Raw genomic sequence first — 15,615 nt, forward strand, 5'->3', positions numbered from 1 at the left:
ACTGGTTGGGTCTCCTTGCAGTCCAAGGGACTCTCAAGAGTCTTCTCCAACATCCCAGTTCAAAAGCTTCAATTCTTTGGTGTTCAGCTTTCTTTAGAGTCCAACTCTCACATCCATACATGACTACTGGAAAAACCATAGCCTTGACTAGACGGACCTTCTTGGCAAAGTAATGTCTCTGCTTTTTAATAAGATAAAGCTTCCCACAAATGCCATCTTTATTCTGACAACTTTATATAAACACCAGTTTAATTGCTTAATATTTGTCTTAAATATCACTTTAATTTTTTACTGACATACTTATTTCAGCTGTATCTTGAGCAACACATGAGAGATCTAGGGTCACTGTGCATGCATGTGTGCTCAGCCGTGTCCAACTCTTTGCGACCCCGTGGACTGTAGCCCACCAGGCTCCTCTGTCCATGGGATTTTCCAGGCAAGAATACTGGAGTGGTTTGCCATGTCCTCCTCCAGGGGATCTTCTCCTCCCAGGGATCGAAACTGCATCTCTTGTGTCTCCTGCATTGGCGGGTGGATTCTTCATCACTGTACCACCTAAGAAGCCCCTTGAAAAATCTAGGGTATGGTGCATTAATTATAAATTTTCTAGTTCTAATATTAAAACTAATATTTTTAGTTTTTATTTTATGGATAGCCTTTTATTATTTTAAAATCATCTTATGTACCATCAACAGAATTATACTGAACTCTAGGAAAAACCAAATTAATGGAACTCTAAGTAATTCAATATATCCTTATCCTGCTTCTGTCAGGAGCAACAGGAGATGCTGTTACTGAGTCTAAGCTCATACTGCTCCCTGCACACATGCCAGTAATCAAGAGACAATGTATTGCGGCGAGAAATTGGCTTTATTCAATAAAGTGGCTTTATTCAAAAAGTCAGCAAACCAAGAAGATGGTGGGCTTGTGCCCCAAAGACCAATGGTGCCTGAGTTAGAATTCAGGTTCCTTTTATACTAAAAGGAGAGAGAGTAAAGTCAAACACTTCCTGGTTCCCATCAGCCTCTGGAAAATGCGAAATTGTCTCAGTCATGTTCGACTCTTTGTGACCCCATGAACTGTAGTTCACCGGGCTCCTCTGTCCATGGACTTCTCCAGGCAAGAATCCTGGATGGGTTGCCATTCATTCCCTTCTCCAGGGGATATGCCTGACCCAGGGATCCAACCTGGGTCTTCTGCACTGGAGGCAGAGTCACAGGGGTGTGTTCTCTTCCCTCTTGCAGTCATTCACAGGTGGGTCTGGTCAGGAGGTTTCCTGTGAGCTTAACATTGGTATTTTAGTTTACTGCTCATTACCTGGGAAGCAAGGTTCCCAGAGATGAGCCATTATACCTAGTTAAGCTTATAGGCAACATCCCTTTAGTTATCAATTTATAATAAGATTCAAAGGTTCTTCCCTATTACAATGCAAATTCTTATTTTAGTAACATTCCTTTCTAGTGAAATTATTATAGTTTAAAATGGTTCAAGATAACACAATTTTCAGAATAACTGAAAAATCTGAGTTAATTTTCTAGCACCTTGTCAAGTAGGTAGCATATTTTTTAGTTTTGATTTGAAATTCATTCTCTTCTATTAAAAAAAAAAAAAAACCCTAAAAGAAAGGCAAACATATAAACGAGGGCATTTTTAAAATCTGGAAAAGCGGATAGCGTTTACGTATAAAGCTGGGGCATAAAATTAAAAAGAGGAAAGAAAATCCGCCCAAGACCAGGCAAATCCGGATAGACGGAGGCAGTATTTCCTGCCCAGCAGCCAAAAGCCATCAGTTTCTTAAGGCAAACTTGGGCCGGTTTCCTCGGAGTGAAGAATGACGTCAAAGGCGAGGGCCAAGACTTCCTCGGGAAAAAAAGGGGGGGGGGGGGGTTTACACTCAGCACCGAGGACGGAAAAGACGGAAGCAGCTGCGAGAGCTTGTTGGCCAGCCTGTGGTGCGCGGACGGGCGGGACCAAGCAGGCCCCGCCCCAGGGTAGGCCCCGCCCACGGACCGGCGGCTCGCCGCCGCCGCCAGGGGTCGCTGCGCGCCGCAGGAGCGAGGGCTGGTCTTTCTGCCCGTCCCCTCGCGGCTCCGCCCGCGGAGCGGTGTCGGCGCCAAAATCAAACCCGCCCGAGCCGGCCCCGCCCCTCGCCGCGTGCCGGCGCCGCCGCCGGAAGACGAGTCGCCCGCGCCATGGTAAGAGCCCGGGGCGCGTTTCCCGGCCCCCTTCCTCCCCGCGGTCCGGCCGCTTAGCTCTTCGGCCGTGTGGGACCCCGGCCTGGCCCTGGGCCCCTGGCGGGCTGCGGGGGCCGGCCTCCCCGCCGGGTCAGTCGCCGCGTCCGCCCCGCGCTTTCCGGCTGCCGCTGCCCCAGTCCAAAGCAGGCATGCAGCGCCGGGACCCCCGCTTTATGCCCCTCGCGCCCTCCCGGGCCGGTTAGATTAAATGCGGAGCGTTCGAGAACGTGTCCCGGCTGTCTCACAAGCTCAGCAGTCTGTCAACAAGGCCAAGAGTCGCTTCAGAAGCCGGGCCCAGGCGCCCCGCCTCCGGCCAGCGGAACGCGCCGCCCCCGCTTGAGAACCGTGGGGGAAGGGACATTGAGGGCCCGAGGGCTTCGCTAGATCTCTGGCGATTGGTGGCTTTGTGCCTTGTAGCATGAAGAGCACGTTTCAGAATTCCTCACAGTTTCTAAAGTGACCGAAAGAATCTCCACTTTATGCCAGTTAGAGGATTTCTGTGAAAATGCACCTTTTTTTACTGAAGGGCAGGACTCATTACCAAAGCACCCAGGCTTCCCCGGTGGCTCAGACTGAAGAATCCGCCCACAACGCGGGAGACCTGGGTGGGAAAGACATCCCCCCACCCCCGCCCCGCCCCCAGAGAAGAGAATGGCACCCCACTCCGGTGTTTGCCTGGAGAATTCCATGGACAGAGGGGCCTGGCGGGCTGCATTCCGCGGGGTGACCGACTCTGACCCGACCGAGCGCGCTCGTGAAACTGCACTGTCTTGGTCAGACGTGGTCTTGTGTGGCCCAGTGAGTTCAGTCTTGGTTAGATTCCAAACCATCTCTTTGTTTTTGCGAGTTTAAATCATTTTCATAAACCTTCAGAGTTTCTTCTCTCGCTGCCCACCACTTCTCTTGGCAGAGAATCAACATCTAATGAAATGGATCACAGATTTTAATATCGTATTTCAGTTAAGTGGCCGTTATTTATTTTGCCAAGCTAGTGGTGGATGGGGATCTAGGTTGTTCAGTGTTTATTTGAAGGTAGTTGTCCAGATGTAATCATAACTGATAACGGCTTCTTTGTGGTTAGACTAACAGCCCAGCCACCTGGGCATAAAATGATGTAGGAAACCAAACAAGCACACTTAAACCTGGTACCAATGCGCGCTCATATATTTCTGTTTATAGTTACTAGCCAGATACAACTGACTACTGTGTTAGCTTTTTTGTTTTTGTCTTTTACCGAGCAACTCTACACCCGCATCACCTTCTAATAGTAAATGGTTTAATGTGCCTTTAACTCTTCTCTGATGTTCACCTCTGGTAATGGAGAAACATGAAACAAAATTTCTTGTAAGAGATATCTCCCACTTTTTGTATTATTAAGAAATAAGTTTAGTGTTATACAAAGAGAACCTTTCTTCTCTTTCCTGATTGTTAAATAGCTGTTTGCTTCAATACAGTTATGCTTGCTGGGTAGACAATTGTTATAAGTCCAAGCATGTTTTTGAAATTGGAGATACGTGGTGGGGTCTGCCACTTCTGAAAGCAGCAGCTATCATCTACTTATAATTTTTCAAAATTTTACTAGTGATCAACAGGGCTGACTTTAGGTTTTGTTTTTTTTTTTTTTGGACTGCACAGCATGTAGCATCTTAATTCACTGACATGGGATGGAAACATTGCCTCCTGCAGTCCCAAATCACTGGCCCTCCAGGGAATTCCTGACTTTAAGATTTTTTAACTTATAATAGGAGAAAATTCCTTTCATTTTCCTAAAGTCAAGTGTTGAGTGAATCTCTAACTTATACTATCAGGAGATTTTCTTTAATGTTAAATTTTACTTGAGCCCTTGTTGATTTTTTTGGAGAAATTTCTAAATATGAAGTAATATGGCATCCTTTTACATTAGTTATTTTAACTCCAGCTGTGATACTCTCCTACCTTGATTAGAAATAAGCATTCTTTGTAGTGGTTAAGGAGAGTGATGAATAAGTTAGCCCGAAACCAGTGTTAACCGATGATAATGTGTGCATGCTAAGCCGCATGTGTCTGACTCTTTGTGACCCCATGTGTCGTAGCCCACCAGTCTCCTCTGTCCTTGGGATTCTCCAGGCAAGAATACTGGAGTGGGTTGCCAGTCCCTTCTCAGGGGGATTTCCCGACCCAGGGATCAAAGACGTGTGTCCTGTGTCTCCTGCATTGGCAGGCATGATCTTTTCCACTAGGGCCACCTGGGGAGCTCATCCAGGTTTCTTGAGTCACTTTCATAAGCTGCTGAGCTGAGTGATAAGAGCTTTCCTAAAACTGCATGCCCTAAGAACGCTAGGTTCTCCCCATTGCCTACCTCTGCGAGGCAAATTCTTGTGGAATCCAGCGTCTCTCAAGGAGCAGTTTATAATACTAACATGTTAGGAGCCTTTTCTAAAGCGTTAGATCTGTTTTCTAGTGATGCAGCCACGGATTGAAGCCCTAAGAGCCCCACAGTGCTTCTAACTTAACCTCCAGATTCTAGGCTGAGAAAAACCGTTTTCTCAATCTTCGGGCACAATATGATCCCATAATACCCCCTTTTCCCCACCCCTGTATGCCTGCCCCTCCTCCTCCCCGCTGGTGACTCCTGGTTTGTTCTCTATCTGGGAGTCTGCTGCTTTTTTGTTTTGTTGACTAGTTTGTTGTATTTTCTAGATTCCACATTTAAGTGTTACCATACATTGTTTGTCTTTCTCTGGCTTATTTCACTTAGCCTTCCAAGTCCGTCCATGTTGCTGCTTTTTCATGATCGAGTCATAAGAATCTGTGTGTGTGTGTGTGTGTGTGTGTGTGTGCGCACCACATCTTTATCCATTCATCTTCAATGGACACAGGTTACTTCCATAGCTTGGCAAATGTAAATAATGCCAAGATGAACATTGGGGTGCTTGTATCCTTTTGAATTTGTGCTTCTATGGGATATATACACACAGGAGTGGAATTGATGGATTATATTTTTAGTTTTTTGAGAAAGCTCCATACTGTTTTCCACAGTTTTTGCAGCAATATACATTCCCACCAAAGTATGCGAGGGTTCCCTTTTCCCCACATCCTCACCAGGGTTTGTTATTTGCGGCCGTTTTGATAATGGCCGTTCTGACAGGTGTGGTGAGTATCTCACTGTGGTTTTGATTTGCATGAGAGGAAAGTGTTTTAGGTAGAACAGCATTTTGTAAAAGGCACAGAGGGAATTCCCTGGTGGTCCAGTGGCTGGGACTCTGTACTTTCACTGCAGAGGGCCCAGGTTCAATCCCGGGTCACACAAGCTATGCCTTGTGGCATGGGACCAAAAAAAAGGCCCAGAAATGGGAAAGAGCATGCTGCTAGTGGAGAACTACAAGAGTTTTTGTATTACAGCTTCACTTGCTTAGCTCTTTGTGTTATGGTAAATGTGAGATGGGGAGTGGAACTGTGAGAGGCAGGTTGGGATCCGATGGTAGAGAGCCTTATCTGTCACTCTAGGTGACTAGATACTCCTGGGTGGTTGGGAGCCATTGGAAAGTTTTAAGCAAGGGAGAGGCATTGTTAGTTAGATTTGCTTTTTGGCAGCATGGAATGTGGCCTTAGAGGATGGGACAGAGTGCGGTTAGCAGACTGCAGATCTAAAGTAGGTCTGAGCTTAGGTGGAGGCATTAGGGGTGAAGCAGACAGGGTAGATTTGAGAAACAGCTAAGCACAGAGATTGGCAGGATTTGGTAACTGGTTGGATGTGAAATAGAGGTATAGGAACCTAGGGTGACTGCCAGGTCTCTGGCTTGGGTAACAAGTGGCATCTAACTACTCAACATCCAGAAGAGCAGGTTTGGGGAGGAGGTGTGGGAGAGGAAGACGTCAGTTTAGACTGCCCAAGTTTGAGTCTGTTCAGCAGGCAGATAATTAAATGTGATTGGAGTTCAGGCCCCCATCTAGCCCAGAGATATAAAGATTTGAGGTCTTAGCATGAAAACAGGTAAGATTAAAGAAAGGATGTGAGGAGATGAGGGGATCAATAGAGAAAGAACCTGGGGAACTGCAGTGTTTGAGAATGGACAGAGGAAAAAGAAAAATGTTAACTTTGAAGCTACTTATTTTACCTATACAATCATCAAGGAACATTGGATAATTTGCTGTGAAAATGAGTGCCTGCGTTTCTAGGCCATATATTCTGGAATGCATTCAGAATGGCAATTCCAAATTCCTTTCCCTGTCTAGTGTTGCCTTTCACTTCTGATGCAGGTTTTGATTGGGTAGGTTTATTATTGTTGATTTATTTATGTCTGCTTTTTAAGTGGTGTATTTTAAAGTTCTTGCTAAACAGTTTTTATACCCCTGTGCATGTGTGCATGCATGCTAAGTCGCTCCAGTCGTGTCTTGACTCTTTGCAACCCCCTGGACTGTAGCCCACCAGGCTCCTCTGTCCATGGGATTCTCCAGGCAAGAATGCTGGAGTGGGTTGCCATGCCCTCCAGGGAATCTTCCTGACCCAGACATCAAACCTGCATCTCTTACATCTCCCACATTGGCAAGTGGGTTCTTTACCACTAGCACCACCTGGGAAGCTCATATTCCCCTATAATCCCATGCAGTTTTTGAGAAAGATGCAGATTACTTCAAAAACATTGATGTGGAATCTTCCATGAGAGCACTAGGGATTATGGTTCTCCTTCTCTTTGTTATTTTCTGTAAGTACTTGCTTTGAGGGAATTTGGTTTTTTGAAAAATCAGACTTTAGGTATATACTCTACAAAATATAGAGTAAAATTTATTATTAGCAGTACATTTCAATTACTCTTAATTAGCTTAACTTCAGATTGGCTAAAGGGTAGCTATAGGATAATAATCACCTGAAGTGGGCTTTCATTTTCTACTTGCATATGTTTTCCTTCCTCCAGCCTGCCCTCCACATGCTACGTTACTCTGACTCTGCTTTAGAAATTGCCTTGTTGCTCCTGAGTTGCCTGGAGTAAAGTCTACTCTCTAACTGGACAGTCAGGCTGCCGTAATCTGGCCCCAGACAACCTCTCTCATCTCATCTGCCACACCCTGTACACCCTCATTCATTTAATAATCGCCCCTAAGTGTTTGTCTCTCTGGAGCAGTCCATGAACTTCCATCACCCTGTGCCTATGTGTCTGTCCAGGATACCCTCCTCACTGTTTCTCAGCTTGCCAAAATCCCACTCATCTCTTGCCTTCCTAGCTAACCCTTCTTTCTCTCTTTCCTGGTAGAACTAATTCATTCTGTCCTGGGTAGCAGTTTATGCATGTACCGGTTCATCAATGAGAAGCATTTTATGTCTGTTTATTTTCTTTGAGAGATTAACTCTTTTGAAGGTAGATACAGTGATTTATTGGTCATTTGATACATATTGAATTTCTACAAAATGCCAGGCTTTCTCAACCACAGTTATTGTAACGGCAGCACCTACCACAAGGCCTGGCTATGAGATTTATTAACCCTCTTGTCTCAGACGAGACCGTGCATTATTTCTAATAATGTTTTGAACCAAGTTGTCTTTAAAAGCATTGGTTTTTTGTTTTTAAAGCAGTTTACTTTTTAACTTTTATGCCTAACTTTTGTGCTTCAGTCGAAGAAAAAAGGACTAAGTGCAGAGGAAAAGAGAACACGCATGATGGAAATATTTTTTGAGACGGTAAGTTGTTTCCCTTAAGATTTTTAGTACGTTGTGCCATTTTCTCTTTAAGTATATGTCATCCAGTGTTAACTGTACCTTTTTCACTAGAAATCAATACCAACCAATTTCCTGAAGAATGAGTAAAATTCAACAAACATTTGTGGGTCCTGTGGGCTGTGGAGCATGAAAGAACCCTACACAGTGTTTGTAGAGTCTTTTCTACTCAGGGGCTTCCCTGATAGCCCAGCTGGTAAAGAATCTGCCTGCAGTGTAGGAGACCTGGCTTCAATTCCTGGGTCGAGAAGACCCCCCTGGAGAAGGGATAGGCTACCCACTCCAGTATTCTTGGTGTTCCCTTGTGGCTCAGCTGGTAAAGAATCCGCCTGCAATGCGGGAGACCTGGGTTCCATCCCTGGGTTTGGAAGATCCCCTGGAGAAGGGAGCAGCTACCCACCCCAGTATTCTGGCCTGGAGAATTCCATGGACTCTACAGTCCATGGGGTCGCAGAGTCAGACACGACTGAGCAGCTTTCACTTTTCTGTCCAGACTGCCCTACCCTCTGGCACCATAATTTTTTTTAACTTTATATTGGAATGTAGTTGACTGACAGTGTTGTGTTAGTTTCAGGTACAGCAGAGTGATTTGTTTATACATATACAAGAATCTCCCTTACAGTACAAAGGGATAATCGCTTAAATGGACTCCTATACAAAATCCTGTAGGAGCGTGAGAGGGCCACCCTAGTCTCAGTGCAAATGGCTCAGGAAAGGCTTCACAGCACCTTTAAAACAGGAAGGATTTTGTTTGCTAAGCAGATGATCAGAGAAGTTGTGGACAGAAGAAACTTGTTATTGCTTGGTCTCACATCTTTTTTTTTTTTCACATTAAATATGCTGCTGTATATTCACTTATATCTGGATATGAGATTTATTAATAGTAATAACAGCCCCAAAATATGTATTAAGAACTTAGAACAAGGTTGGAAACTTTTCTAGAATCTGTAGACATAACAGTGAAGTAGATGGACAAAGGAGCTTAGATTCTTACTTAGGGAAGCAGAAAAGTAATGCTAATGTTTTGATGTTGACAAAACAGGGCAACAGTATAATAGAGTCCAACGAGATGCAGGGGAGACACTGTTCTATGTACTTTCCACGTATGAACTCATTTAATCCTTAAAATTACCTCATGAAGTAACAGACTGCTTTATATTGTCCCTATTTTGTAGATATAGGATCCAGAGGTGTAGGAAGTTTAGCTGACTTGCCCTAGAGCTAGCAGATGGTAGAGCTAAGATTCTATGCTGGCTGTCTTGACTCCAGCATCATTAAACACTGGTATACTATTGACCTGGGCAAAGATTTGTTGAGGGAATGGTTTCAAGGGTTAACTTTTGCCACATAATCCTAGATTTTAAAACACATAATTCATTTTTTTTTCACAATTTATGATGACTTTAAAAACTAATTACTGATAACAGTGCTTTCTAGATGTTTTTGTCATCTTGTGATGTCAAAGTATGTTGTGCCTCAGTTGTCAGATATTGATGCAAAGAAAATTATAACATGATTTGTAAATCTACAACTACAGCATAGAAGTAACTGCCATGAATTGTTACCCCCTTTTGTTGATAACAATCTGTACAAATAGTTCAGTAATTTTAACATCTTAGGTCTAGCCTATTTAAACTTGTAGATCGTGTTTTAGAGAAACTAACTTAATATTAAGGCTTGGAGTATGGGAGACAGAGGAAAAATATGCTACAAATAAACTTGCTACAAAGCTTCTGGCTGGGTAAACAAGTATGAAATAAATCCACAGTCCCTTGTCTGCAGACCAAGTCCAGTAAGCCCTGAAAACTAAAAAGTGCTTTAACAAGCTAGCCAAACCTAACCCTGGCTAACATAAGACAGCCACATATAAATGCTTATCTGAATATTTGTATATTTTGCTGCAGAAATGCTCATATGTGGTATGTTGAAAGTGTTCTGCCATACACTGTATGTGTCTCATATTACCCTTCTAAACTTCAGAAAGTTTCAAAGTCAGGAACACAGCTTTCTCCAAAATTGTGACACTACCTGCAGACCTTTGAGTTTTACAGCTATCATCCACATATAAAAAATGGAATATACTTTGAAATGTTGAAGTAACCTAAGCCTTATCTTAAGTCTCTTGACTACATTCATATCTAAATGCTTTAGAGCATACATTTTATAAATTAATGCCTAAATTTTATTAACCCAGTATGGGCAGGTTCATATAGCATGGTGATAGTTCAGAGCTTATATATTATTTTTCTTCAGTGATTAAATGCAACTCATAGTAGAAGACTGGATACTTTAAATGAGGAAGGAGCGCTTCAACCACTTTTTCTATTTTTCTCAGTTTTCCACAGAATATTAATACCACTAAATTAATTTTAATTCTGCTAATGCATATTAGGCATGTACATCTTCCCTGCGTGTGATGCTAACGTAACAAAGATAAATAAGGCAGCAAAGGCCTTCCCTTAAGGAGGCCACTGATGCTTTTCTGCCTCTGAGAGACTTATCTTATTGTCCCCTTTCCATGGTCACGTATCAAAATCAGAGGAATATGGATTAATTAATCCATTCAGCAAATAAGCATCTATTAATTTCCAGGCATAGTTCTAGATACATTATTGAACAAAATAGAGAAAAAGCATACCATTTTTATAATTTAATATTTCAGTGACCCTGAGATTTCCACCTCAGTGTGGACAGGATGGGCTTCCCAGGTGACTCAGTGGTAAAGAATCCGCCTGCCAATGCAAGAGACGTGGGTCTGATCCCTGGATCAGGAAGATCCGTGGAGGAGGAAATGGCAACCCACTCCAGTATTCTTGCCTGGGGAATCCCATGGACAGAGGAGCCTGGAGGGCTGCAGTCCGTGGGGTCACAGAGGGTCGGACAGGACTGAGCACGCAGGCGCACATGGACGTCATGTTGGGTCTGCTGCAGCGTAGAGTGAGCCACCAGACTGCTTCCCTCAGTTCTTCTCATGTCCAAGTCGGTTGGTCATTTATCAGTGTTATGGCTTCTGCATATGTATATAAGGACGCCTCCATTCCCACACATACTAATAGGTATGCGCACACTCTGCCTCACTTGATAGCATTCTGTTGATAACTTCATTGAAAGGTAGTATAATCTGCAAGTTTTCAAGTACTGCTGGGTAGTATCCAGTATAGAATATTATCTTGAGGCTCTGAAAGTTTAAATATGATGCCATACTATTTCATTTTTCATGTTCTTGCCGGAAAACTTCTGTCTTTAATATCAAGCTCACCGTAGTGATTTCTTCCTGGATTGTACCTGACTCAGATTTAGAGTTCTTGACCCTATCCCTGACTTGTTGTGGAAACTTGCATAAGTTAATGTCGCACATAAAATTCAGTTAAGTAATGGTAGGTACAATTATGGTAGATGCAAATAATGATACTATAGTGTAGGATTTTTTGAATGTGGTATGTTTTTCTACAGGAATAATGTCAGAGTGACAGTCCTTTTACAAGGACTCACTGGTGCAGCACATCTTGTCATTTGCATATATAGTGCTTTACTCCTATAATGGGTAAAAGGTAAAATAATTATAGTAGGTTTTTTAAAAGTAAACCTAAGGTTAGATTAATAAAAATTTCTCTTGTGGTTTTGGTAGTGTCTATGTGGAAAAGTGTTTATGTATACATTTATGAGCTTTACTGAAATTTTTTTAGCTCTGGGGTAAACAATTCAACAGTATTTCTCAGACATTAATATATAAATATTCACCTCAAATGCACATAGCTGGTTAGCCATTTGTTTATTTATTTATTTATTTTTTTATGATATGTTCGTGTAATGTTGGGGCTTCCTGCAGTGCAGTAGATTCTGCCTGCAGTGCAGTAGACCTGGGTTCAATCCCTGGGTCAGGAAGAGCCCCCTGGAGAAGGGAATGGCAATCCACTCCAGTATCCTTGCCTGGAGAACTCCACAGACAGAGGAGCCTGGCTAGCTACAGTCCAAGACTGTAGAGACCAAGACTCTTGGAGTCGCCAAGAGTCAGACATGACTGAGTGACTGACACTACTACTACCATACAAGTATCTGTTCTTTTTCAAACTCTTTCCCCATTTAGGTTATTGCAGAATTTTGAGCAGAGTTCCCTGTGCTGCAGTGGCTTCTTGTTGGTTATCTGCTTTAAATATAGTGGTGCGTACATGGCAGTCCCAAACTCCAGTCTGTCCCTCCTCTCCACCCTTCCTGCCAGTAACCATACGTTTGTTCCCTCAGTCTGTGAGTCTGTTTCTGTTTTGTAAATAAGTTCATTTGAATCTTTTTTTATTTAGATTCCCCCTATAACCAGTATCATATGATATTTATGACATTTGTCTTTCTTTGTCAGACTTATTTCATTTAGTATGATTTATCTCTAGGTCCTACCGTGATGCTGCAAATGACATTATTTCGTTCTTTTTAATGGCTGAGTAATACTCCATTGTATGTATGTACTACATTTATCCATTCATCTGCCAGTGGACGTTTAGATTGCTTCCACGTCTTCTTGGCTATCGTAAATAGTACAGTAATGAATATTGGGGTACATGTATCCTTTCGGATCATGTTTTTCTCTGGATGTATGCCCAGGAGTGGGATTGCTAGATCATGTGGTAGCTCAATTCTTAGTTTTTTAAGGAACCTCCATGCTGTTTTCCACTGTGGCATGATTCTCTTTAGTTGTGTCCACTTTTGCCTGAAGAAAATAATGCTAATAGCTCACATCTGCGCTCTTCTAGGCGCACACCACTGTCCTAAGCGCTTGGTGTACTTATCTAGTTTTATCATTTTTAACCCTCTGAAATCACTGCTGTTATCTTCATTCTGTAGACCTGGACTTCTGAGATACCAGCATAAAATACCAGTCCTGTATCTCAAAAAAAGGAGACATCTCAAATAAAGAAGTGATAGTACTAGAATAAAAACCCAGGGAGGATCATCTGATTATAAAGACAGTGCTGAATAAAGCTTCTTTCCCTTTGTCAGCCTGTGTGTGGTATAACATAGGGGTCCCCAGCCTCCTGAGCTGGGCCACAGCAGGAGGCAAGGCAAGCGAACCTCCCGAAGCCTCGGCCGCCACTCCCCGCTGCTCCCCGTCGCTCTCCATCGCACGTATTACCTCCTGAACCCCGTCTGTGGGATAATTGTCTCCCAGAAGCCGATCCCTGGTGTCAGAAGGTTGAGAACCTCTGGTGTAACACATGATGTGATGCTCCCTAGGCCTTCTTACTTTATTCCAGGTATTTGTGCCTGCCACTAGCAGGAAATACGTTTGAAGTTTCTGCTCCTGTGTGGCAAAGCCAGGATTCAAACCCTGTCTCCTGGCTTCAGAGACTTTTCTTCACCATGTTGCAGTTTGGTGACGTTTTTCATTTTCAGGTTAAAATCCAAACTTTCGACCTACAGAAATATTAATTTCCTATGTTTTATGTCTTGGCAGGATCTTCAAAGTCTAGGTTGGCCGAATCTACTGGCTATTTTCATTATTTACAAATAAGAAGTAGGTGGGGAAATGGCAAAATAGAATATGAAATTTAAAATAATGATAATATTTTCATTTTGGTAATGCAAACTCTCAGTAAAACAAATGAAATATTGTGAGTTTTTTTTTAACTGTTTGCTCTCTAAGTGAAATCTTACTAATCTTCCTTACGTGCAATGACTTAATAAAAGTCATTGACAATCCAGAACAGAGCCTCATCTTAATAATGATATAGGTGAGGATTATGATTATTTATTCTGCTGAGTTGAAATATTTTTCCTATGGTCTCAGAGCCAGAAAAGTAAATTTAATTCCTTCTAGGCAGTGGAAGACTGGGGAGATTATTTTGTCCTTTATGATATTGTTAATTTTCTCAAATACCAAAGTTGCTATTTCTGATTAAACGTTTTTCAACTCTGCTTTCTATAACATTGAGACACTGATGACTAAGATACTGTGACTGTAACAAGTATTAGCAGGTTAAAGAAGTTCAATAATTAGTGAGTTTTTAATGTAAAGATAGAATTAATTGTATTAACAGACTGATTTCAATTCATATATTCCTATACATTTTCATTCATATGAATTTTTGCTGTTGTTGTTTAGTCACTAAATTGTGTCCATCTCTTTGTGACCTCATGAACAGCAGCAGGCCGGCTTCCCTGTCCTTCACTATCTCCCTGAGTTTACTCGAACTCATGTCCATTGAGTCGGTGATGCCATCCAACCTTCTCATCCTCTGTCATCCCCTTCTCCTCCTGCCCTCAGTCTTTCCCAACATCACGGTCTTTTCCAATGAGTCAGCTCTTCCCATCAGGTGGCCAGAGTATTGGAGCTTCAGCTTCAGCAAAAGTCCTTCCAGATTCAGGGTTGATTTCCTTTAGGAATGACTGGTTTGATCTCCTTGTTCATATGAATACATACATTTATTCCTATTATATGTTCGTATATTCCAATCATATAGACTCATATGAATACATACAGAGATTTATTTGAAGTTGCTAATATAATAGAAAAAGAATTCTTTACCTGTTATTCTTACTCTTAGGAAGAAGATGGCAACAGTACAGCTCAAAGACAGAGAACTGGCATCCGAAGTCTGTTTTACCTAATAGCTTTGTGACTTTAAACAAGTTATTTGACCTAAGAAGCAAAAGGCTAATAGTAACTTGTACATACTTCACAGAGTTGGTATAAGGATTAAATGAAATAATCTGTAAAACATTGGGATGCCTAGGTCATAAGTGCTTAATTAAAAGTTAATCTAGTATTATAACTGTGTGTCTTCAATGGTATCTTTATACATAGTTTTGATTTTGAAAGTTAGAACCGTTGTGTTCTTTTCTTTATTATCTCTCTTTAATGTAGGGGAGGACCAGTATTTACTTGAGACCATTTTCTTCGTTCTCTTAAATGACCACACAGTTCTGAGACTAGTTCTTTGCAAGTCTATTTATTTACACAGCAGCCCCACTGGGGCAATTGGTATGTCTGGGGCTGTTCCTTGATGACCACATATAGGCAGATGTCTCAATGCATTCATGTTCTTTTTCCAGAGAATCTAAGGTATTTGCAAATAGGTTTGACTAATTGATTTTTTAATGCATAAAAGGCCTGAAGTTAGTAATTTATTGCATGTTCTCTGAGACTCTACAGAATTTTCTTTTAATAGTTGATCCCAGGTGTGCAAAATTTTATTTCACAATCTATTAATAGGACCAGTGACTTAGTATTTTCCTGAATTTACTAAATCTTAAGTGTAGTGAGATGGAGTTAACTTTTCCAACATTTTATTATTGAAGATGAGAGAATTTCACAATGAATACCTATGTGCCCACCCTAGATTTCACCATTAACATTTTATACTCTACTTGCTTTATCATATATAGTCATCTGTCCGTTTCTTTACCCATCTGTCAGTTCATCTTTTTTGCGAGGGTTGTGTCTAGGGTACTGCTCTTTTGTCAGGTATGTTCTGTGAATATTTTCTTCTCTCCAGTCTTTTCAGTTTCTTATAGTGCCCTTGAATGAGCACAAGTTTTAAATTTTTATGATGTCTAATTTCCATCCTGTTGAAGTTACCGGTTCAAGTTTATGTTGGGAGAAATGGATCCCAAATTTCCATAACAATAATCACAATAGTTCTAATTACTGAATATTTCAGTCTTTTCAAATGTTTCACTTCTGTTATCCAAGTTCTT

General features: G+C 41.9%; 1 protein-coding gene across 1 annotated transcript in view; it reads left to right on the forward strand.

The window, feature by feature from the left end:
* The first annotated feature begins 2,073 nt into the window (after window positions 1–2,073).
* Window positions 2,074–15,615, forward strand: part of MND1 (meiotic nuclear divisions 1) — a 73,673-nt gene continuing 60,131 nt past the window's right edge. Inside the window, exons 1-2 of the mRNA XM_065904708.1 lie at window positions 2,074–2,195; window positions 7,825–7,890. Coding sequence (XP_065760780.1) covers window positions 2,193–2,195; window positions 7,825–7,890 — 69 coding nt within the window. The 5' untranslated portion in view covers window positions 2,074–2,192. The remainder of the gene's footprint in view (window positions 2,196–7,824; window positions 7,891–15,615) is intronic.

The sequence above is a fragment of the Muntiacus reevesi genome, chromosome 13 (genome assembly GCF_963930625.1).
Source record: "Muntiacus reevesi chromosome 13, mMunRee1.1, whole genome shotgun sequence".
In the NCBI taxonomy this organism is placed as follows: Eukaryota; Metazoa; Chordata; class Mammalia; order Artiodactyla; family Cervidae; genus Muntiacus; species Muntiacus reevesi.